The sequence below is a fragment of the Chelonia mydas genome, chromosome 18, assembly GCF_015237465.2.
Source record: "Chelonia mydas isolate rCheMyd1 chromosome 18, rCheMyd1.pri.v2, whole genome shotgun sequence".
Taxonomy (NCBI): Eukaryota; Metazoa; Chordata; order Testudines; family Cheloniidae; genus Chelonia; species Chelonia mydas.
The window spans coordinates 17,507,641-17,532,028 of NC_051258.2; the positions used below are offsets into that span (position 1 = coordinate 17,507,641).

A 24,388-nucleotide genomic window follows, 5' to 3' on the forward strand; every position below is an offset into this window, starting at 1 on the left:
GAAAGTATTTCATAATTAGTGTAAGTATAGCTACATATATTTTTTTTATAGAATAGGCTTGAATAAATTCAGTGAACATAGTTTTGGGTTCATTAATACTAACTACAGTGACATTTTGTGTTTTATTTTTTTTGCTGCTGAGTCAAATTATTTCTCATCAAGGAACTGAGTGAAAAGGGATGATTTAAGAGAGTCATTTATCTTTAGAATCTGCTAAACTTTTCCATGTACTAGTACATTGTCTTCACTAATCTAGTGGCTTGCACTATTGCATCGTTTGATATTGACATCCAAGTACTTATAGTACAGTACTGTTCACCCAGAAAACTAATTTATTTTCCTATTTCTGAAGAATTTGATACTGTACCATACTTATCTGTGCCAATATTACTTTGAAAGAGCAAAGTCCTACTGTTTCCCTTTAAAAATGCTGATTATACATTGATCAGTGGATTTCTAACAACAGAGATTATGCTAACAGGACAATATTTAATTGCTACTTTTCTCTGGGGCTCTGTATTCAACTGATGGTATGATGCGTTGCCCAGGAAGAACAAGATGTATTTCAGTGAGTGTTTTTTTCCTTGTTAAAATCCGTAGTGTTTTTTTTGAATGCCTCCTTCATTTGTATTGTACAGTATTTTTTGCCATTTTTGTAAATAGTCTTCCCCTTTTAATACTATTTTTAAAATCTGTTAATTTTTTTTGGTCACAAGAAAAGGCTATAAATACCAAAAGGTGTATTAAAATACAAAAAGGCTAGGTCAATAAAAACTATTACCATTTACTCCTGGGGGAATTCTGGGCTATTGCGCGCCCACGCACACACAGAATTCAAGTGCAGGGAGGAGCTGGCTGAGTGGGGGTGCAGGGACACATGGGGGAGGAGGGGTGACTGAGGGGGGGTGCAGGGATATATGGGGACAGGCAGATGTGCCCAAATGAATGAGAGGCTAGGGCTCAGCCATGATCTGCGTTGGTGAGGCTCTCTAACAATCCCCCTCCACCCGAAAGAGAAAACTGTTCCATACTTCTTCCACCCACACCCAACAACCCTCCAAGTTCACACCCGGGTTCCTTCCCAGCAATTGCTCCCCTCTCCCTCAGCTCCTCCATTACCCCTGACTCCCCAAAGCCTTTGCACCGCTTCTGAGGGGTGCGGGAAATACATTTCCATATTGTAGTTTAAATGAATTATTACTAGGGCTCTGTGTCTGTCATGGAGGTCGTGGAAGTAACGGATGTGCGATTTTTCCCCAGCCTCCGTGATTCCTGCAGTGCCCAGTGTTGCTGACCCCAGGGCCACCCAAGCAGCTGGCTCTGGGGTCAGCTGCTCAGGTGGTCCCAGGGATAGCCACACCTGCTGCTGCCGTAGCGGCTCTGCAGCCAGTTGCTGGGACGGCCCTGGCCCTAGTGTGATTATATTATGTTTTTTGACAAATAAAATGTACTGAATTTTGCAGAACTTTTAATTTTTTGGTGCAGAGTTCCCCCAGGAGTATACCATTGTACTATGAAATCTGAGGTAAATGGTAAAGAGATTAATGCCATGGGTAGTATATTTATAAAAGAAAAGGATATGCATCCTTCTAAGAGTTACAGTAAATACATACATAGTGTGAACACAGGATCCCTAGAGAATAGTGGGCATCAGCAGTTTCTGAAAAAGGTTAGAATAGTAGGACATGAGCTCTTCTCGTCTAAAACTTTTAGACATTTTTACACCATTGTTTGTAAATGTGAGTGTTTTCGACAACATTTTTAAAGTGAGAGAGATTGGCAAACTGCCTAAACCTGTTACAGCAAATTGCTTATTGCATAGTTCACTACTATGGCTTCCCACAGGACCAGCTAATAGTTTCTTCAGCTGTAATCTGTACATTTTCTTATACCCAATAGAACAGAAGGTGACTTCTCATAGGACTTTCGAACTGGCTATCAGGAACCCTTAAAGTTACAGATGATTAGATTAGTGTTCCTCTTTTTTATTAGCTCAGGCTCTCAGAAGCAGTGCTCTTTTTGGATTTGTTCTTACAGAACAATCATTTTAAATTACTTGGGTGACAAATCCTGGCCAAACCAACCCTCTGCTAGTATGTAAAACTACTTAGGCATTGGCAACAATGCAGTCTTGCTGTAAAGAGCAGAATGCTGGGAACAAGGGTTTCTATATTCTTGTCAGGGCTGGCTCCAGGCACCAGCTTTCCAAGCAGGTGCTTGGGGCAGTAGTCTGTGTCCTGCGGCGGCTTTTGGGCAGCAGCTCTGCCACTCTTCCAGGCATGGCGGCAATTCAGCAGCGACTGCTTGGGGTGGCAAAATTGGTAGAGCCGCCCCTGATTCTTGTGGTCAAGAGAGCTATATTCTATGTGGGGCTCAATCCATCTTTACACTGAGGGCATGAGTTAAAATATGAGGATCTGAAGGCTTAACACCCCTGCATCTACATCCCTCGTTATATAAGGCAGTGCATCTGCAGTTGAGCCTGCTGCAGCCCTGAGGCTCTAGTAGTAGTAGATAAGCTGCTTAGCTGGCATTCTACAAACTTGGAGGAGTGTTCCTTACCATTATCCCTGTGGAACATCCCATTATACTGACAGTTTACTCTAATCCTAACTCTCCTAGAAATTAGAAGCTAATTTTCTTTAACATTTTTGTCCAAGTTGGTAGGTAAACTATTTCATTTTGATATTTGTAGAAGATATTGTGTCATTGCACAGAAGCATAGGTTATAGGTAAAGCACATCCTATCTAGTCCCTGTTGAAATCTTTTTTGTATTCTGATGTTTTCTGTCGCTGTTTTCTCAGGTTAGCACAGTTGTAGCATTTGCTAATTCTCACATGTTATTATTTCTTGTATGCCATCACACGAGTGATTTTGGATCACATGTGATCTGTCATGGTGCACCACGGTGAAGAACTGGAATATTAATTAGTGCTATAACAAGATAAAAAAATCTCATAACAATTACTGCAATAAGGCTTCTTATACCTCTTTCTCTTAATTCAAACAGTGGTTTTAATTTTCTTTCCTAAATCTCTGGAAAAATATAATTAATCTTTGGTATGTTAGTCAAACTAAGACTCAATCAAACATGACTCCTCAGATTTCTTTCACATTTCGTGTACATGCTATTGGTGTTTAAAGAAATCAGGAGCTCACAAAGGAGTTATTCAGTAGTCCTCATTCATGTTGCGGTCTTTCAGTTTATACCTTCAGATAACTCAGCTGTGATGATGATATCATTTAGAACAAAATTGCTTGTATATTTCTTTTGTTTTCAAAGGTTAATGCCAGAGGTTTTAAATTTAGTTTTGTCAAAACATTTTTTTATTCATTGTAGACTTTCTAAACTAAGTACTAAAAAGTTAATAGGCTTTGCAAACTCCATAAACGTATTCTTTTAGATTCTGATTACTATAGATTCTAGGAACATGTAGGGTTTATTTTTTGCCAACACAGATATAGTAAAATCTGAGCTGTTCTAAACTTACTGTGTCGTTCAGAGTTTTTAGCTTCAGACAGTATGAAGAAAACCTGTTCATATTTCCTGCATGTTAGAAAAATGAACAGCACTGAGATTTTTTTACTATTTGTATTTACAGTAGCACACAGAGGCCTTGGTGAATATGGGGAGTCCATTGTGCCAGTTGCTATACAGAATAAAAAACTGTTAAATGCATAAACGTAGAACCCCAGAAAGAGGCTTGGGGTTTTGTTCCCTGCTTAATGCAACCCACTTTTATTAGTTGCCTGAAGGTTGTATTAAAGATGGAGTGTCAGTGTTAACTTGAATATTGCAGATATTGATAGTTTGTGTCACAACTTCGTTTATTTAAACATAGTTTTTAAATGCGTTTTCTCAGACACTGTATGCTTTTAGGACTCCAGGTTACCATAGAAACTGTTAGTTAAAATTCCTTGAGAGTATCCTAATAGACATTCATATGAAAGCTCACTTCTTATTTCAAGGCCCTCAATGTTAAATATAGTATGTCAATTTTTGAATGGTCAAAAAACCCTGGGCTACAGAATTGCATTATTTCTTTGTTTGAAGAGAGAAAGGAGGCCCTGTCTGTACGTTGCTCAGACAGGATTTCTTCTTTCCAAAAAGGAGTTGAAGAGAGTGTAATCCTCCATTCTGGTACAAGCATAAGACCCAATAGCACTGGAGATGTGTAATATGTTCCAGGACGAGCATAAAGAGGAACAAGAACTGTTAAATAAAATAATTAAAACTTCAAAGATCTATGTCTGGCATAGACATTGGATACTGTGTTCTTAGTCTAATTTATAGACAGACATGGAGAATCTTAAGGCTATTATGACAAAGACAAAGTGCAGCTTATCTGAATTTATTAATATAATTCACAGAGGCAGCATCATTTTCAGAAACCCAGAAAACAGCTGTTACATTGGCTACTCTTCTCCAAGACACTGGTTTACTTTCTGCTTGTCTGTCCCCCACACCCAAATATGCTAAATTTCTTGTTAAGGTTATATGCCTGGGCTCTCACTCAGGATCTTCACCATCGTATGGATTTGGTTATTAAGAAAACAAAAGGAAACCTACCTGATTTTTTTTTTTCTGTCACAACCCTTTCCCTTAAAATCAAGAAAATTTGTCTAAATCAATTAAAATCAGTGGAACCATAACAAGTTACTGTAGCTAAGCATCTGGCCACAAGTTACAAATACTTAGTGACCCCCATCTAGTTCAAAGGCATCTATTATCTCTACTATTGAGCCCAACTTGATCCTAAATATGTTTGCTTGAGCTGCTAACCCTCTCTCTGGTTTTCTGTTTGATATTTACTTACCAGTACTGCTGCAAGTGATTTATCTTTTCTAGACTGAAAAATTGTGTAGAAGTGTAAACTTTTATAATGAAAGAATATTACTTGCAATAATAAAATCTGACACCCAGGACATCTTCTTTTCATTCATTAATATCAGCTATTCAAGATATGTACAACATACAACAATACTGTACTGATGCTAAGCTATGACTCAAAAACACACAGATGAACACTACAGTCAGCTGGTTAAAATATATTGCAGTGTTGTTTAAAATTCAACTTGCCCCGTGGTTTGTTTTCATCATTTTTGTTGAGGTTCTGAATCATTGGAACTGATACCAAGTTCTGAACTGAGTGGGAACTCTAATGAGCGTTTAAATGTGTAGCTTTTATTTATTACATGTTTATTCGGTAGATTTTCTCTTTGAAAATAAAGATGAATGCTATCAGAATTAATACATTCACAGATGCTGTAGTTTCAACCTGAAACTGAGAATGAGAATACTTGTCTAAAAAAAATTTAATTGCCTGCAATCAAACTGTACATCTTTCAAAAACAAAAGCAGCATCAGATACACGCCCCCCACCAAAAAAAGATCAGTGCCCAAGGACATAGTCTTTTTAAGAGCTACAGATTAAACTATTGTATTAGCAGACTCTAATCATATTAATGGCTTTAAGGGTTGGTTTCTAATAGGGTGGTACAACAAGGATGCAAGGTTTCCACCAAAGATTATCTGGATAATCAGTAGGGTGGTTATATACAGTTCGGCTTTTTCAGAACATGTCATTAGTCACATTCCACTTAAATTTCCTGCTCTTTTAATATACTAGTATATTCATAGGCCCAAGCATTTTTCCTTGCTTTCCATGTTTTGAGAAGACATACTTCACATGTTTTTCAACATTCAGAATGACTTGATTTGTTTAATGTAAATTATTTACTAACTTTTTTCTTGTAGGGAATTGGATAGGTGTCCTGGCCACTTCTAATACTGACTACATAGGTCAGTCTACATTCAATACTCAAAAATAAACAATTGACTGTCAGAAATGGTTTAGGTGGTATTTTTACCTTGGCATTTTCCCTAAAAGCTCATGGTTAGTATTTTATTTTTTTGCTTTTGGTGCCTAGAAAACATGGTGCCATAAAATACAGACCCAAAATGTCACATAGCACACATCAGCTTGGTTATTTTGCCATGATGTTCGATTCCCTCCTCACCCCATCCTTGATCCAGATTTTGTCTGAGATTGTAAATTCTTTCTGGAAGGGACCTGTTGTCTAACACACTTTTGGGTACTATATAAATAAGTCTGGTTTACTGTTGCAAGAGTCTGTGCCCAAGCATATACCTAGTGGCTGCCCTCTCTATACATTGCTCACACAAGATTGTTTCTTTCCAAAGAGGAATTGGAGAGGGTAAAATCTTCCATACTGGTACATGCAGAAGGCCCAACAGCACTGGAGATGTGTAATATCTTCCAAGAGGAGCATAAAGAAGAATGAGAACTGGTAGATAAAATAATTAAAACTTCAAAGATTTATTTTTATCCCATCGATAATGTCACTGGGGGAAAAGTACATTTTATGTAAAAGATATCAGCTGCCATGGAGAGCTTCTGACTATTAGATTATAAACATATGTAACAAAGCATGTGAATTTGAAAAGTTAACCTATACACTATCGCACACTTTTATTTGTGGTGTACCTGATATTCAGGTTAAAACAACCATGTACTCAACTTTGCAAAGAACAGTGGATCTTTGCAGGACTAGTGCAAAATTGTTTCCAAAATGTAAGTGTGAGGAAACAGTGAAAGAACTGAAGTGCATCCAATAAAAAATCATACCAGAGTATAAAGAACAGAATGCAAAGATAAACAGAGACCATTTTTGATTTGTTTATCGTAAATGTGGAATTAATTACAACATGACACAAAGGTACCCAATACAAGGGTTCTGGTGTCATGCATTTAGTAAAAGCAACCATTTTGCAAACGTGTTGCTCTAAGCACAGAGTGATTTTTTTTATATATATAAAATTTAAATAATAAATAAAATAGGAAAGACTTTGATGGACGTGCAGCCAGAGGGCAAAGCTCTTACGTTGCAGAAGCAGAATTCTTTGTTGGATCTCCTTAATAAATTTGTGAAGCAAGGTTTAACAAACAGATATGGAGCTGAATGTAGTGTGATCATGGGGAAGCATAAACAAAATGATTAACTGTCCAATGTTAAAAAAGCTTTTGTTTCATGTAGTGGGCACAAAATGAGCCCTGTAGGAAAGCCACAGTGGCATGTTTGACTGAGAGATCACTCAGTTTAAAATAGTACCACAGAAAGTTCTATGTAGCCTTGGGTTGACAAACAGTTTGCAAACATAAATGATCAACTCACCTACTAAACAGAATACAAAAGACCTTCTTAAAGAACTTGATCAGGCTTTTTATGGTCTCGGGTTCATTAGGCTATAATACGTTACATTGATACGTTCCGGTGTGTTGCCAAAATGCATGCACGAAGTAAAGTCCCACTGTCAATGAAATTCAAGTTGAATTTGACCTGATGGGTTATTTAGAAGTTACAGAAGAAATTCAGACACCAACTGCCTGAGTTTACAGGATGGCCACTATAATACAAACAAGTAAAGGATTTGTGTACATCCAAAAGATTTGGATAAGGCTATTAAATGCTACTCTGAGAACAACAGTTGAGGAGATCAAGTACAGATTTCAAAATGCAAAATAATTTTCGGTTTTGGATGAAAACCAATGATTTTGGCAAGTCTTACATGGGAAGAAAATTCAAAAGTCTACTCCTGGTAGATATGTGTTTGATTTTCATTCAGGATTCTACCTGAGTCAAGCATCCAACAACATATCCTGAATCTTTGAGGATCTGAATGTGGGGAAAGTAATTGCTGATCTAGGGCAAAAATGGAACAGCAACATGAGAATGCATACTGTATTATGTGCTAAAGAGCCTGACAGTGAACAGGAACAAGTATCAGATAGGGCTAAATGACATTGAGACTGACTCAGATCTCAGACTCTTTTTGTTAATTAGGTCTTTGGGGGAGAGGGAGGCTGATTTATCTTAGCAGCTAAATGGGAGGAGCCAGAGAAGAAATTGTTTTCAGGAGAGACCTTTGAAGTTCAAGAATAGTCGTTTTTGAAAGATATCCTTTAAGAGGCAGAATAATCCTCTTGTCCCTCTAAGGGATTCAGGTCTACTGACTTCCATGCTATACATCATGCATGTGTGAGTGAGAGATTAATTAGCTGGATTAGTTTTGTGGGGGTTATTTTGATATGTACTATGGAGTTTCTTGTATTACGTCCAACAGCCATCAGAGTCAGTAGTTGCTAATCTCTACCTTATGATGGGAATATAAGCTTTTATGACCCTGACCAATGTCATTTGAATGGAACCAGAAAATAAAGACCAGTCACTTACTGGCATTCCTTATTCTTACATCATTATCCTAGAATGCGGCAAGTACATTTCCTAATTCTCCTTTGATGGAGGCTTTCAGACCTTGTGGCTGCTTATTGGCAACTTTATGTGCCAGGACTAGTTGGTAACTCTATCTTGAGTCCTAAGCACAAGTGTCTCTAGCCAGTTGGTACTGAGGCATGCAGTGGTATTGGTACACAAAAAGTGACCAGAAATACCAACAGCAATAAGTTTCTTTTTCAAGTGAAAATTAGTTTGTATTGGGAAGGAGACGGGAAGATAGGGAGTATTTAATCAGGTAAACTTCATTTTGTATTGAGTAGCAAAATAGGTACTGGTTTCTTTAAAGATAAGATTTTTTGTGAAATATGATAAAATGAAAAAAGTTTATTAAAGGATTTGCCAACCATTGAACTCGTTGATGGACTAAGGAAAAAAACCTGTTAGGGCTAGCGTAGCTGAGGGTTCATTACATTATTTTCAAAGTCAGCAGTTTCCTCCTACTCTTCATACTACTAAGCTCACTCCTATCTCTTCATTCCATGGTTTTGTTACATTTTTTGATCCATCTGGAGCAGTAGTCAAAGAATAAAGAGAATGTAATGTGACTGTGCTAGGATGTTACTCTCTCTCCCTTTTTTAAAATCGTAAACCAAAAGGAGGATTTAGATAATTGGAACTTTGCATTACAGTTGTTTCTCTAGAGGTAAAAATTACAGAACATTCTTTACCACCTATTTGTAAGATGGTCTGTGAGTGCTGCTCCTCTACAAATTTCTGCCACCCCATTGTGCTATCAGAGGCTTTGGCTTCCCATCTCTGTCTTCAGCTACATGGTGTCAGGAAGGAAATGAAGCAAGAGCACCCATTCCAGTCCTTATCTTCCCACTCTACAGTCCTTGAAAGCTATGACAGGTAGTTCTGAAATGTGACCATTGAAAAAAGTGGATAAAAGAATACTAAAAATGTGAGCCAGCCATTTTCATTTTGAGTTAATGTTTACTAAGTATTCTCGAACATGTTATAGCCATTGTTTTTGATAGGCAGAATCTGCAGTGTGTGTCAGTTCTGTGTTATACTATTCCCCATTTTCTGACTCCATACAGACCATATTCTTAGTGACGGATTACAAAAGAAACATTCTAGCTGATGGTCAGTGCATCCCATGGTGCAATCCATGCATAAGGAAGAATTACTTAGGCACTTGCTCAAAGAAATGTTTTTGACATTGATAGTTTAGCTAGTTATTTTTAGAGTGTAATCTCCCCCTTTTGGCAAAGATTGGAAATAAATAGGTGAAGCCACTCTTGCAATGCTAAATTCTTCAGATTTTGTTGCCCCGGTCAGTCCAGTTTTTGTCCTGCATGTGGTATGGAGACTGCACTGTTTTCATTGCTTAACTGTCTCCAGCTTCTGGTGATGACCAAGAATCCTATGTCCATACTGGTTTTATTAGCTCTGCCAGCTGCCGTTGATAGCAATATTTTGTGGTCAATGGTGACATGGCTGCTGTCTGTGTTGGGGATGGAGTCATTTTTTTAAGTCACTGTTCTTTGCTTGCTGAGAGGTCTCACATTGATAGCGTAGTGAAATTGACCTGCTACCCTGAGGACAGTCTCACGTGAGGTTACTGCAGGATTCTGTGCTGATGACTTTGTATGTGAGGCCAATGTCAGAGATCATAAGGTTGCGTGGGTTGTAGAGTCTTCCATATAGACATGGTGCTCCATTTTTCGTCTTTGTCACATCTACCCAGTGCAGTCAACAGTCTTGTCCAGTGTCTGCTTGGATTAGAATGAGCTGGCTCAGCCTCAACCAAGGTAAAACTATGGTTATTATGGTGGGATAGAGGAATCAAGCTGAGGAACTGGTGAAAGTGAATATTGCTATTTATTACCCAAATTCACAGCCTGTTAATCCACAGTTGCTTCTGGATGTCTGGGATAGGGCAGTTTCCGAGCGTGCTTTCTGTTAGCTAAAAGATTGAAACTCTTTAGGAAGCAGACCATCCCACCCAGCAATCCACAATTGATCTCCCACTGTCACAGGAAAGTTTGCCCAAAGATCAAGAGTAGAATATAACCTTTAAATTTCCAGTTATTTATTTTTTGTTCAGTATTTTATTTGTTGCTTTCAGCATCGCACAACAGGAAAACATGCTCATCTTAAGGACCAATGCTATTTTTGCCTTTTTTCCTTCTCCATCTCCTCTTGCTCGGTATCTTTTTTTTTTTTTTTTTTTTTCTTCCCCCTTCTCTGAACCAACTCCCGTTTCCACTAGTGCACTTCATGTCCAATCCTTTCCCCTATTTGAATGTTAAGTATGCAGTGAAATAGTTAAAGATTATCTTTTAAAGTGCAATTAGGCCTTTAAAGTTACCATTGGAATTAATAGTAGGCCGTGAAGTTCATACCTCTGAGCCATAGTTTCAGGCACACAGCCTTGCACTGGTTACATTAAATTCGTATATGGAATATTTCCCTTGCAACAATGAAAATAGAAACTACTTTTTAATGAAAGCTTAGATTTTTGTAGATCATGAATAGCCATGTGGGTACATAATCCCATCATCTAGGCTCTATCTAGACTAGCAGCTCTGGATTTGATGCCTCTCTTATATACAGAGACTTGTAGCTTCTTTGAGAGTTTTTTTCTTTCGAACAATTAATTTTTTTTTTTAAATAAATTTTAAAGGTACTGTGGTCTTTTAAGGTCCTGATCCTTAAATTTATAATGAGACTACTTGCATGGTAAATTTATACGTGTGTGCATGTATTTTCAGATTTGGAGCTGAAATTTCCAGCGTCGTCAGAATCCTTCTCAATAATCCATTGTCCCCTTTTTAGAAAAGACTTGCCTTAGTTTTGTAGGACAAACAGTGAGAAATCTAAAAACTGGACGTAGTACCAATGTGCACTTATTACACACGCAGGAGAAAAGATCAGAAGTAGTTTTCGCTAATGCAGACTTAAATACATTTTTCTTTTGTAGGAAGATCATTTTATTTCATCATCTATTTTTAGTCTAACAATAGTGAGTTGTATATTTGCCATTGTTACAAGTGAGTCAAGCTTCTAATAATATAAGCTTCATAAATGTGTTTACATTTAGGATTTATTTCTGACTTCTTGAAAGCCAAAAAGTTTAAAGATGATGACCTGAACATCATTTTGAATTAATTTGCCAAGAATTAAACATTGACTGTCTTCCACTTCAGAGTTCAGTACTATATCATAAGAAAACAAATTTTATAAATCCATTTCTTTAAATATAATCTGGATTTTTGTTCTGACCTTACTTTTAGAAGCAATAAAATATCTGTTTTCCTTTGTTAATTAAAATAATTTGCTTGAGTTTCACGGTCTTATCACTTTTATTTTTAAAAATCTACTAAACTACCTTTATTCATTACTTTTTTTAAAAATAATATCCCTGGATAATGTGCCAAAGAACATTATAGTAGATCAGTTGGTAAGTAACTCAAGTTTACAGGGTTTCAAGATACTTGAGTTAGGGATCTAGCCACACAGAAATCTTCTGAGGATAGCTGGATAGCAGGTTAGGGAATCAGAATCTGGTGCTGTTCACTGCTAGGGCTAAGCAAAATTGTTTCACTTAACAGAATACAGTTTGGCGGTGACCAAAACTGTTCATGGATTCAGGAGGAACTCAGCAAATAGTTTCAGCCAAATAAAAAATTAGTTGATTTTTCTTGAAAAAGTCAAAATGGTTTGTTTCAGATTTTTCTAAAAAAACCATTTCAACATTTCTTTCAAATTGACTTTTCGTTTCAAATCAACTCAAACAATTTTTTTAAATTTTTTGTTTCCGTGAGGGTTAGTTTTGGTTTGAAATGAATCTAAACTGTTTCTGGATTTATTAATTGATTTTTTTTCCAATTTGGTGATGATGAAACAAAAAATAATTTGCTGAACCCTAGTTGTTACCAATTGTCAGGCTGGTTTGGTTAGGAGATTGCCCTTACAACCAGTATATTGGACTCCTAGTGGAAAGTGTTAGCCCTTTTGCATGAGGATTCTGTGAAGCAGGAAAGAGGAAATCAGATTGAAAAACAGGACACACAAGCTTTATTAATGTTTTAATACTGTATAATATATTCCATTATCATCAGCTAACACATTCTATACATGTTTACCCATTAAGGTGACCGTTAGATAAGTAGCATGAGGTTTATAGAGAAACACTGTTTCTTTAACTGTATCTATCCATCTCACCTGAGCTTGAAACAGCAAGCAGCCAAGGAACTGTAACAAGATTATAATCATGTGAGAAAAAGAGAGAGGGATAGATAAAAGGGAGAGGCAGTGGCGAAAGCACATCCTCCAGAAGCTGTCATTTAAGGCTTCTTAAATAAATAAATAAATAAAAATCCTGATTTTTGTCAGTAGGGATTTTAGCTGTGCGTTAGTGTTTAGAAAAGCAAGAATGTTTTAAGTCACAACTTGCTTGACATGGTGTATCTGGTATTGCTATGTTACTATGCTGCTGCTTTACACCTTTTTAATTTCCTTCTTAGAATCAATCTACCGACGTGGAGCAAGAAGATGGAGGAAGCTCTACCGAGTGAATGGGCATCTGTTTCAAGCCAAACGCTTTAACAGAGTGAGTACTGTTGCTAAAAATGCCATTTTTTGGATAATGCTCTGCAGTCATTGTTTTTTCAGTGTTTGCTTTTCCTGTATTTGGAACATGGGGAAAGAAAAGGAAAAGTGAGATGCTTGTTTATGTGAATTCAGTATGCAATATTATTCACTGCACAACGACCAGAAAAAGTCAGAAGTTTTTGAATTATTTAGAGTCTGGGATGAGGTCAGTAGTACATAATTAATGGAAATGTTTTCTTTTAAATGCTCTTACAAGCTTTTTTTTTTTAAAGATATTTTTAGATCAGATTCTTTCCCTCTCTCTCATGGTTCTGATTTTCTATAAGCACAGTTATTGTCCTCAATATTCCTTGCCTTTCATTGTCTATATAAATGATTTTTATTTAATCTCTTAATATCCTGACTAAACATGCTTGGAACCTGAACTAGTATATAATGTAATTGGTGTGGGGGGCGGGGAAGGGAATTCTGGTATATGTATTTAAGCTGCAAGTCAGTATATATGCCAAGATACAACAATGTAAAGGATCTGACTTTAGTCCATAAAAGCAAGAGAACGTAGCTTTAAGGCTGAGACTCCTCCTTCCTTAACCTAGCCCATTGTGCCAGAATTTTGCAGCACATATAAGGTACACATCTTGGAATTTCATAAAAGCCTAAGTGCAAAGAGGTGGGTTAATTTTTAGATCCAACAGTGATATTGTACGGCAGTAAAAGGAATCAAATCTTTGCTATTGTTTGGATAGAGTTTTTTGTTTCTAATGCTCTAGAAAAAAAATGCCATTTGACATGTGTTACAGAGATCTAAGACTCATTAAGTATTCCATCTGTGGATCATTAAAATTTAAATGAGATATACATAATGCACCTTTTCACCGCATACTAAACAAGTATAGTGACTAAAATACTGTTTTTGATGCACATTATGGAATGTGTTTTGCCTTTCTTTGTGTATTATACTTACATGGTCAAAAAATATGCCATTGGACAACATACATTTTAATTAGAAATCTATAGTAATTAGTAAAATGTTTATGAAAATTAGGCCTGTAGTTAGTGAGGTTTCAAAAGCACAGATATACATTAACACGGTCATTTTATTTTTGTTGACAATCCCTAATGGGCCTGGTTTACACTGAACTTCAGTGTAGAGAATCAATGCATTTCAGAGCTACAGCACCATAAGAATATAACTGAAGCTAGTAATAAAGGCAGCAAACAGTATACCATAGACAAAAATTTGTGTGTGTGTGTATATATATATATATATATATATATATGCAAATTAAATATCTACCTTCAGCCCTGAATGAGTTTTTATAGTCAATTCTGTAAACTTCTGAATTAATTAAAAAAATCACTTTATAATACATCTATAATAAGGTGAACACTGTAGTCCACTTAATTTCTTGTCTTTGTATTTTAATTCTTTTCTTTTAAAAATACTGCACGAATGAAGGGTATATCATGTGAAAGGAGGTGGAAGGGCTTGCGTGTACAACTCTGTTAATGTTATATTCAACAGCACTGTAGATTGTACTTGTTGATTTACTTATGAACACTCATAACTCTGACACATACTTCTCAAAAATAGCAATTTGAAATGGGCACTTGTAAATCCTGAATTTTAACTTCCTTGATTATTAGCACGATGTTAAAAAAATATATATTCTGTACTATATATATATTTTAAGTGGGCTTATAACACTGTATACAGCTCAGTTGCAGTCTTAAAGTGCCCTCAATTATATAACCTTTTCTCTTTCACTGTGAACCTCAAGTGCACTTGAATAGGAACGCAGTAAAAGAGTTATTAGATTAATTTAGATGATCACAAGCCTTTGTGCCCACACACAACAGTGACCGCTCCTAAGATTATAAGTATATGTAATTAACAACTAACCCTCGGTTCCTGTTTCTTGATCTGCAGTGCCTCGCTCAAGGATGTCAGTCACTAAGTTGTCATTTTTGCAGTCTGACATTTTCTTTAAACGTCTTATTATTGAAGGCCTTTTGTAGTTAGTCATTTTGTAAGCTATTTAGCCTGACCCCAGTATGACTCTCCATTATTTTTAGTTTGTGACCAAAATAAATAGAAATTCATGTCAAATTATTTGTGTTGTGTCAGAAGAAGCCCAGAAGGTCTGAATTCAAATTGTTCTTCAACATTTACATAAAATGTCCGGTAGATCTGCTCTCTTTTTGCCATTGGTACTTGGAGTCTAAGCATGTGGACTCCTCTGGCCCCTTCTGAAACCCAGGGCTTTGGATGAGAGAACTATGAGGCTTTCCTTCCTAGGTTTATGGCTGGAACCTTGGATCTCTTCTCCATTATGTCTGCAAGAAACTAGCCAGTTAAAGATAGAAAGGTGCAGCGGGTATAGTCAATATTTTTAAAAAAGGAAAAAGTTAATTATTCCTTTCCCATACTCTTTATTTGTTGCTTGTGATCTTAGGCCCCATTCTTCACTGGTGCAGAACTATAAATCCTTATAGATAGTGCAGACGGGCTTAAGAAAGATCATTCACTCTGCGACTACTACTAGTAAGGATTCAAAGTGACTTAACCATTTTGTGACGGGCACTGTGTTCCTGTAAGCGATTGATTCCACAGAAGAGGATCTGAAAGCCAAACTGTAGCTTACAGGTTTGCTAGACAGGATAGACTTTCACTGTCTTTGGTCTTGGAACAGTTATATCACAGCCTTCAGAGTTTGGTATAAGCCTGAAGTGGAGGAGGAGTGCAAGACTGCATGTGCAGCTTTCAAGAATACAGTGAATCATGGGAAGACCAAGAGTAATGGGAAGGTCTGGGACTGTTACAGTGGCTGCCGGCGCCAGCCTGTAGGTTGGGAGTAGAGAACATTCTTGAGCTGTCAAAAGGTGCTGTGGATAAGGGAGAAAATTGAGACTGGAATGATTAAATGATCGGCATTTGAGAATCTAAGTTAGGTTGGTTTCAGAGTCAGCTTATTGGGCAAAATAGTTAAAATGCATGCTGTTTGCATACATGGCGCTGATTAAAGAAAACGTACAATTAATCACAAGTGGGAAGTATTTTCAGCTTCTTAATGTGACAGTTACTTTTGTGTATAAGAAAGAACAAGGAACCTAGCTAAAGTGGTAATGGATGTACACTTGGGGGTTAAAAAAGGTAATTTCATCATATTTCGGTGCATGTGTTAAGTGACACCTTACTTTTAATTCATCGTTTAATGGGTTCCCCCCAACCAGTGGATGACATTTTTAATATGAGCTTTTTGATTATGTATTTTGATTACCCAGACAATCCTGCTGACATGCACTGCTACCAATGTTAGTGTGTAGGTATGGTGAGGTGGACTGTAAGGACGTTATAATTCCCCTTTATTAGAAATACTTGTAATCAATTACTGTGATGTTCTCATAGTTTTTTCTTTTTCAAATAACAATGTGGTTCAAATTCCTGTCAGTTTTTTGTCTGTGTGCCACCTAGCAACACTTGAAGTTCAAAATAAATATAGCAGGTAGGGAAAATGTGCAAATGTTACAGTGAATCTGTATTACAATCTGGCCAGCTCTAATCCTTTGCCCATGCTACATTTGGTTAATATGGGCAGTCAACTTTATCTACATTTTAAACAAGATCTTAACACACTCAGACCTGAGAGAGGAAACTGAAAAAAGCAGTCTCTCTTGAATTCTATTCTTTATTATTGATTGCTTTTGAATAAAAGCTGTCTCTCACAAACCAGTTTCTCCTTCTGTTTGAATCTGAAGTTGTCATAGTCCTGTATTTATTGTATGGGTTTTTGGGGTTTTTTGCAAGAGGAATAGTTAGTTGTCACAAATTCAGTATTGTGAGTTTAGATCATTGAGAGAATGAGCTATGAAGATGTTTGTTTAAACTGTGTGTGTGTGTGTGTGTGTGTGTGTGTGTGTGTGTGTGAGAGAGAGAGAGCAAAATTGGTGAGGAAATTTAAGAAAGGAAAACAAGCTAGAAATATTACAATAAAATGAATTACTACATGTAAAATAAATGTGTTCTCAGTGTGAAAGTGTGTTAGGCCTTTGTTTTTCCTAAAAATTCTTATCATGGCTACCAGTGTAGTCCGAATATGAGCTGCTACTGTCATTTACATATTCTGACCTGGATTAGACTCAGATCCTGTAACACTTAGGCATCTGCTGAACTTTACATGCATGTGTAGTGCAATTGCAGCTGATGGGACTGATCACGTGCATAATAAGCTGCGTGTAAGTATTTACAGGATCTAGGCCACATATGGCCCAGGACTTAAAACACACCCGGTGGCAACCTTGAAACCTGTGCACACTAGCGCTTCCATAGAGGCTAAGAATGGTACAGAATTTTGGCCCAGAAAACCTTGTATGTATTTCTGTCTCTGTCTGTATCATCTGTCTGTCTCCTAATGTATGCACAGACTAAATGTACACCTCCAGTTTTATAATAGCACATTTATGCACAACTTAATTTGATATATAATTAAATGATCAATTAGAAATTATGAAAATGAAATGCATGCGTCAATTACAACTTCTTAATCGGGTATTTTCAAATGTGGCAAAGCTATCTGGCCTCAAATAGAGCTAATTGTAATGTTGAAAAAAATTGTAAGGATGGGGGAAAAAAACCTGTTTAAATCATGTTTTTTTAAAAAAGTAGTTTAATTACTTGTCATGCTTGCATAGCTCAGACAGTTTAAATGATTTTATTCAAAATCCTTTGGACAGAGACTAACCATAAAAAATTTTAGGCCCAAAGGAAATGTGGAAACTGGATTTTTTTAAATGGAATGGCTATTTCAAGTTATTGTACATTTATTGTGGCTGTGGGCAGTTTTTGGGACATGTCTGAAAAATATTACAGGACCTTTTTCAGAAACGAAAATCTACTACTATTTCACATCTCTCCAACATCTTGGCCTCTAAATCTGAAACATTTCAAGAAAAAATCAGTGGTGGGAGACTCTAACACATGAAAATTTTTAAGAAAAATGAATTTTAAAGGAGGAAAGTAAAGGTGGTGAGAGATCAAAATTGGAAAGAATGATCTGTACCCAAGTTAATTTGTATGGAGACCAAGGTTGTAATCCTGGCAATAATACATATCGCACCACTACATCTCATAATAATATGAATATAGATTACCATTGAAAGAGACTGTTTCTAAGTATCTGGAGAGCCAGGTATTGGAACACAATACAGGTATCTTATCTTATGTTAATGAGTCATATTAAACAGTGGAACAATATAGATATAAAATAACTTGATGTGACACATACACATACATCAAGTTGTGACAGGAAATAGTGACTCTTGTTAAAAACTGCAGAAGCAAATGGCAATTGGTATTGGGCCAAGAGGCAAAATAAAAAGCAACAGAACAAAATGAAATTTGAAACCTTCTTGGTTTAGCTTCTAACTGTGAATATACGGGTGGTACATTTAGAGTATCCTTTTCTGAGAGGCATTCTAATCATTGCAGGAAAACAGGCATAAACTCTGAATTGTCTATTTATTGAAAAAGAATAGGAGATGTTTCTCTTGCAGGGTAGTGACCCAGTCCTGCTAACCCTTGGTGCAAATAGTCCCCTTGAAATAAAATCTGTAGACTTGAAACCAGGTTAGGATGATCTCTAAATGAAACCTACACTGCCATTAATGAACTCCTTCACATTAATACATATATTATGTCACAGAGATGTGGTACATTGCTGCAAATTGGGAATGCTCAACATTCAAGGGTTTTGAGGAGAATTTTTGCTTTGTTTCGGGGTTTGTTTTTTTTGCATTTAATTAAACTATATCCTAAGTCCCTTCTCAGTGGCTTGCAGGAAAAATACCACAGAATCATAGGACTGGAAGGGGGACCTGAAGAAGTCTTCTAGTCCAGTCCCCTGCAGTCAAGGCAGGACAGAGTATTCTCTAGACCATGCCTGACAAATAGTAGTTCTTCTGCTCTACTCCACGCTGATGAGGCCTCAACTATAGTATTGTGTCCAGTTCTGAGTGCCACATTTCAGAAAGGATGTGGACATACTGGAGAAAGTCCAGAGAAGAGCAACAAAAATGATAAAAGGTCTAGAAAACATGTTAGTTATGCACCTTGGATACTACAAGGTGTCTATTGTTTAAACTGCTTGCGTTAGAAAATATTTCATCGCAAGATACTTGTTGGAAGCCTATATTTCAACACACGCTCCGCTATCAAAGGTCCCATAGCGCTGTGAAACTATTTCTCACTATATCTCTCTCACCATTGCTCCACTGACACGCAGGTTCTAAGGCAGTGGTTCTCAAACTTTTGTACTGGTGCCCCCTTTCATGTAGCAAGCCTCTGAGTGTGACCCCCCCACCCCACCCCCAATAAATTAAAAATACTTTAAAAAATATTTAATGCTATTCTACATGCTGGAGGTGAAGTGGGGTTTGGGGTGGAGGCTAACAGCTCGTGACCACCCATGTAATAACTTCAGGGGTCACGACCCCCAGTTTGAGAACCCCTGTTCTAAGGTCATGCAATGGCAAAAGCTGCAATCAGACCCTAGGAGTCCTGACTCCCGTTCTGTGTGTATGGCCATAGCCCATATACCCTCCCCAGTTCTTGTATCGGAAGCGTTTCCATTGACTGGCCTGGCTTGGAGTATGAGAAGTCTGAGAAAGTATAATCCCAGTGCTCGTAAACCATACATTTTAAAGCCTGCCTCCATTAGGTACTCTGCCCCTTTGAAAATATATATAACAGCTTATTTTGTAATGGAATGCTATTTAGAGTAAATATATTGATTGCCAACATGCCTTTTTTCTACTGGGTAAAATGGCAAAATTTAGCCATGCTGATGTGGTCCAGTATCAGCTAAACTACTGTGTTCGTTTCCAGGCATTAGGAAAAATACTGACAAATCTCTAGTGTTGGTTTATGTGGACAGGGGAGACGTATTAAACTTATAAGTGGAACAGCCTGTGTCCAGTACTCCAGTTAGAATCTTGTTCATTTCTTTATAATTTCTCTATATACATGCTGTAGAAATTTATCAAATGTCAGCTCAACAGTGCAAAAAAGCCCCCCTGCCTTGGTCTTAAGAAACTCCTTTGAGGACTCTTGCGTAACAAGTTGACGTATAGAAGTTCTCTGATCATCCCCTATGATTTTTGATGAAGCAGCTCTGGGAATTCTTTTTATATCTGAAGTACAATAAGAATCAAAATGCTAATTGTAACTTGTTGAGCCTCAGTGCTTGTTGTTGAACAGTTATACTCCAGCATCTGGATAAAACAAAAAAACTCTGAATTAAATATGGGAGAATATTAATACAGTGCTGTCCAAGGAATGCATTAACCTCTGTTTTCACAGGCTTATTTCTTAACCATGAAATTGTCCATAAGCTGAAATTTTTCACACATCAGTCCAATGAGTGAATTTTTAACAATTTGTGGGGAAGTGAAAATTTATTTGGCTATTGGAAAGGTTAATGCTGTCTCAGCCTTGTGCACCTGCTGTCCCTAAACCGTCTTATTCATACAGGGCCGTAGCTGAGTATAATGTTTTATGGACAAATATGAAATACAATCCATGCCCCAAGAGACTTGGTCAATGTCAATTAAACCTTACTTATTTTGTTCTACAGACTTGCAGTATTCTCTCCTCAAACTAAATGTTCCTGTGGACTATTGTGCCTTCTGTTATGATGCTCCATACACTTAAGATACTCTTTTCCTGAAGTGTGACAAGCAATCTTGCTCTACAACCTCAAACTCTCCTAGAAATATATTTTTCAGTATCTTCCACCAAATGCCATCTGCCTTTGCTCTTATGCCTCACCTCGTAATCACTTAATTTAGTTCATGTTTTGTTATTTCACAATGTAATTGACAAACAGAAAATACATTTTTAAGTTTTCTAATTTAGGTATTAAGCTCTTCTTCCCAGAAACCTAGTCTTAATACATGCCTTTAAAATGTCGTGAACACTAATGGCGGTAAAAGAATAATACTAACAGCCCAAGTTTTGCATGCAAATTGCTGGTGTAGCAATGCACAATAGGTGTACTTCTGCTTTTACGGACACAGTCAACTTTGTTTTTGAAGTATTGGGTACAGTGCCTAAAATCAGAAGCAGTGTTTGATTAAAGTTTTGAAGATGCACCCTCAGGTGAGTCATGTCAATAAAAGACATGTTTCTGATGAATATAAATTCTTGAAGCATTGTGAAATAGTTTCTTTTGGCCGGTAGCTATGAATATATAGAGAAGAATTGTTAGAGGTCTAAAACTTGAAGATAATTATACTTCTTGCTTTTTAGAGAGCATACTGTGGCCAGTGCAGTGAAAGGATATGGGGTCTCGGAAGGCAAGGCTACAAGTGTATCAACTGCAAATTGCTGGTCCATAAACGCTGTCACATACTTGTTCCACTGACCTGCAAAAGGCATATGGTAAGTTTGTATTCTGTATAAAGCTAATGTGTTTTACCACCTCCATGTGCGTTATTTCCAAAGAGTATTTCCTAACTGACAAAATGTTGTTCATGTAGGCAGGTCACCAGGTTTGTAACACATGCTGGTATCGTGAACACGGTTCGTGAGCTATCAGTTTAGTAAATGGAGAAGGGGAGGGAGTGTTTTGTGATCAATGAAAACAAAGTGAGGAATGGAGACCTTCGTGCTGTGAATAAATACAAACAGACTTGGATTTTAAGTTCTTATTAGTTCACAAAAAAAGTATTTATTTCACAGATATATGAAGAACATAGTTTGAAAAAACATTTTCATTTGCATCCTCTGTCTCATGGGAAGTTCTGCAGAACTAAGCTCTCTTTTTTGATTTTACGTCTCCATTTGTCACTCAGACATCTCCCCTGGGTCCTGCTGCCATTTTAAACTCAATCTATTAAATACTCAGCTTCTCCTGATCTGTCTACCCATATCCCTTATCTATTTGTATTGACAACTCCAGTATTCCTTCAATCGTAGACGCAAAACTTTGGTGTCCCCTTCGTCCAATTCCCAGCCTCCTCCAAATCTGTCCTGTATTCAGTATTACTAGTTACTTTGGTTTCTTCCTCTTTAATATCAACCAGATCCATCTTTTCCTCACCATTCCAGCTGCTGAAACACTTTTTGCATATCTTGCCTTGATTACTTGATTCTTTGCCATCCTATTCATTCCTGCGTATGTGGAGATTGTATTTGAGTCAAACATACTTATTGCTATATCTGCTCTAACAGTTCTGCATGTCTTATGTTAATGGTTGAGAACTCATTACAAAAAGAAAACTAAAACTTTTATGTCCTTTTATTAATGAATGCAAGACCTTTTAGTAACAGTGACAGTATTTCTTATTTTTAGCCAGGGCAGGGAATATGCTGATGCTTTAGACTGCCTATATAAATTCACACTAAACATGGATACTTTTTATAAGGAATGGCTGCAGTTTCAAATGATACAGTCTCAGAAATTTTTAATTCCATTTGTGTGTATTTTACAGTAAAATATGCTGGATTTCGTTTTAAAAGAGAATTATTTAAATATGAGATTTGTTTACACTGCACTGTGCAGGGAGAAGATGGACTTTCTGTAGAGGCTTTTTATAATTCATTACAAACCATTCATGTTCTGATAAGTATCTGTAATAACCCACTACCTGTCCTGGAAGCTTCAAGTGTAAATTTCTAGCTATAAATTATTTATATAACAAGACAAACTTGTTTAAAACCTTTAGGAAGCCATATTCAGATGGCATAAACAGATTACATTAATTGATGGATATTTTTTCTGTAAATTCTGTATTTTGCCAGGATTCGGTCATGCCTTCCCAGGAACCTCAATTAGATGATAAAAATGATGAAGTTGACCTCCCCTCTGAAGAAACTGATGGAAGTAGGTATTTTCCCCACTAATGTGCAGTTGATATACTTGCGCTTTTGGCTGTAACTATAGTCATAATAGGAACCATGATGCTAACTCTCAGTGCTACCATTATTAGTAATGGTAATTTTTAGTACGTTTGCCATGTTGGTTCCAGAATATGTGAGACACAAGGTACATGACGTAATATCTTTTATTGGATCAAATTCTGTTTGTGAAAGGTACAAGCTTTCAAAGTACACAGAGCTCTTCTTCAGGGCTGGGGAAGGAAATTGGAGAGTCTGAACCAAATACAAGTTTGGGATACATTAAGACTCATGGTGTAGGAGGACATTGGAAATGGAGTGGGCGATAAAGGTTAGACAATGTTATACAAAAGGGGTTTGAAGTGGCCCATTAGAGGTTAGCAAGCAGGCGTGTATTATAAATTGTTGTAATGAGCCATGAAACCAGTGTCTAGCAGTGTTCTGAATTTAAGTTTCTAGCAGGAGCAATGGAAGCTCCCTAAAAGTGGGTGGGAGGGTCACCAGGGCCCCAACCATGGCCACGCTGCCTCTTGCCTCGAGGCCCCATCCTCTGCTCGCTCCTCCCTCCCTCCCTCCCCCTTGCCCTTATGACTGGTAAAAATTGATGGGACTATGGCCCCTGGTTCCCGTCTATTCTGGAGCCCCTGGTTTCTAGCCTTGCTTTTTGAAGTTTCTGTGCAAGCTTCCTTTGAGGACGTGTATTGGAAGATCAATTACGGAGTGATAGCTTTGTGAAAAGTGCTTGCCAACAGGTGAGAGTGTTTTCATCATTTTTCTGTGAGAGTTCATTTGAGAGCATTCTGATTGTTTGGTTTCACCCACTTAGTTGCTGAGGCATTTGATATACTGATGAAATACACCATGTTGTGATAGGCAAGTATAGGATATATGATTCTTGCAAGGTGTGTTGTGAGGGGCATTGATCATTGTAGCAGTGAAGTATGTCTGCAGGTTTTGCGTCTGTTTTATGGCAGGTCTGATGCCACTTTGAGTTGGTGTGTCCTGGTCTGTGGGGAGCTTGCGTCTGATGGTGAGATTGGCGTGATTAGGGAGTTGTTTGAAGGCCAGAAGAGGGGGTTCAGGAAAGTTTTCTTTCAGGAAGTGATCCCCATCAAATATGAGTTGTAGTTATTTGATACCCTGTATGGGTTCCAGTGTGGTTTGATAGGTGACAACTAGGCGTGTGTAGTTAGTGGGTTTTTTCTGTACTGAAGCAGATTCTCCTAGGGTATTTGGGGGCCCTTTCCATGATGCAATCTACTTCTCTGATGGAGTGTAAATTGGTCCAATAAAAGATATATAACCTCACCTACCTTGTGTCTCTAATAATTTGTAATACAGTAGTGCCTCATGGATCAGGACTCCATCGTGCTAGGTATTATATACACATGTAATAGAGTCCCTGTCCCAAAAATCTTGCCATGCACTCTGCCTCAGTTGACCTATATGTAAAATGTGGGTTGTAAGGCTGAATCAGTTACTGTTTGTAGAGCATTTTAAGGATCACAATTGAGGGTGCTGTAGAAATGTATAAAGGTGTTTAAGGTTTGGGGGTGGGTTGGGGTATTTTTTTTTCACAAATTTTAGAGCCTACAACTTGTAAATTTGTT

At 37.3% G+C, this 24,388-nt stretch overlaps 1 protein-coding gene across 8 annotated transcripts in view; it reads left to right on the forward strand.

The window, feature by feature from the left end:
* The window catches only part of PRKCZ (protein kinase C zeta), a 152,881-nt gene that overhangs the window by 79,038 nt on the left and 49,455 nt on the right, over nt 1–24,388 (forward strand). For all 8 annotated transcript variants that reach the window (XM_043531488.1, XM_037881435.2, XM_037881433.2 and 5 more), the window contains 3 exons: nt 12,796–12,881; nt 21,189–21,320; nt 22,683–22,764. In XM_043531488.1, coding sequence (XP_043387423.1) covers nt 12,796–12,881; nt 21,189–21,320; nt 22,683–22,764 — 300 coding nt within the window. The remainder of the gene's footprint in view (nt 1–12,795; nt 12,882–21,188; nt 21,321–22,682; nt 22,765–24,388) is intronic.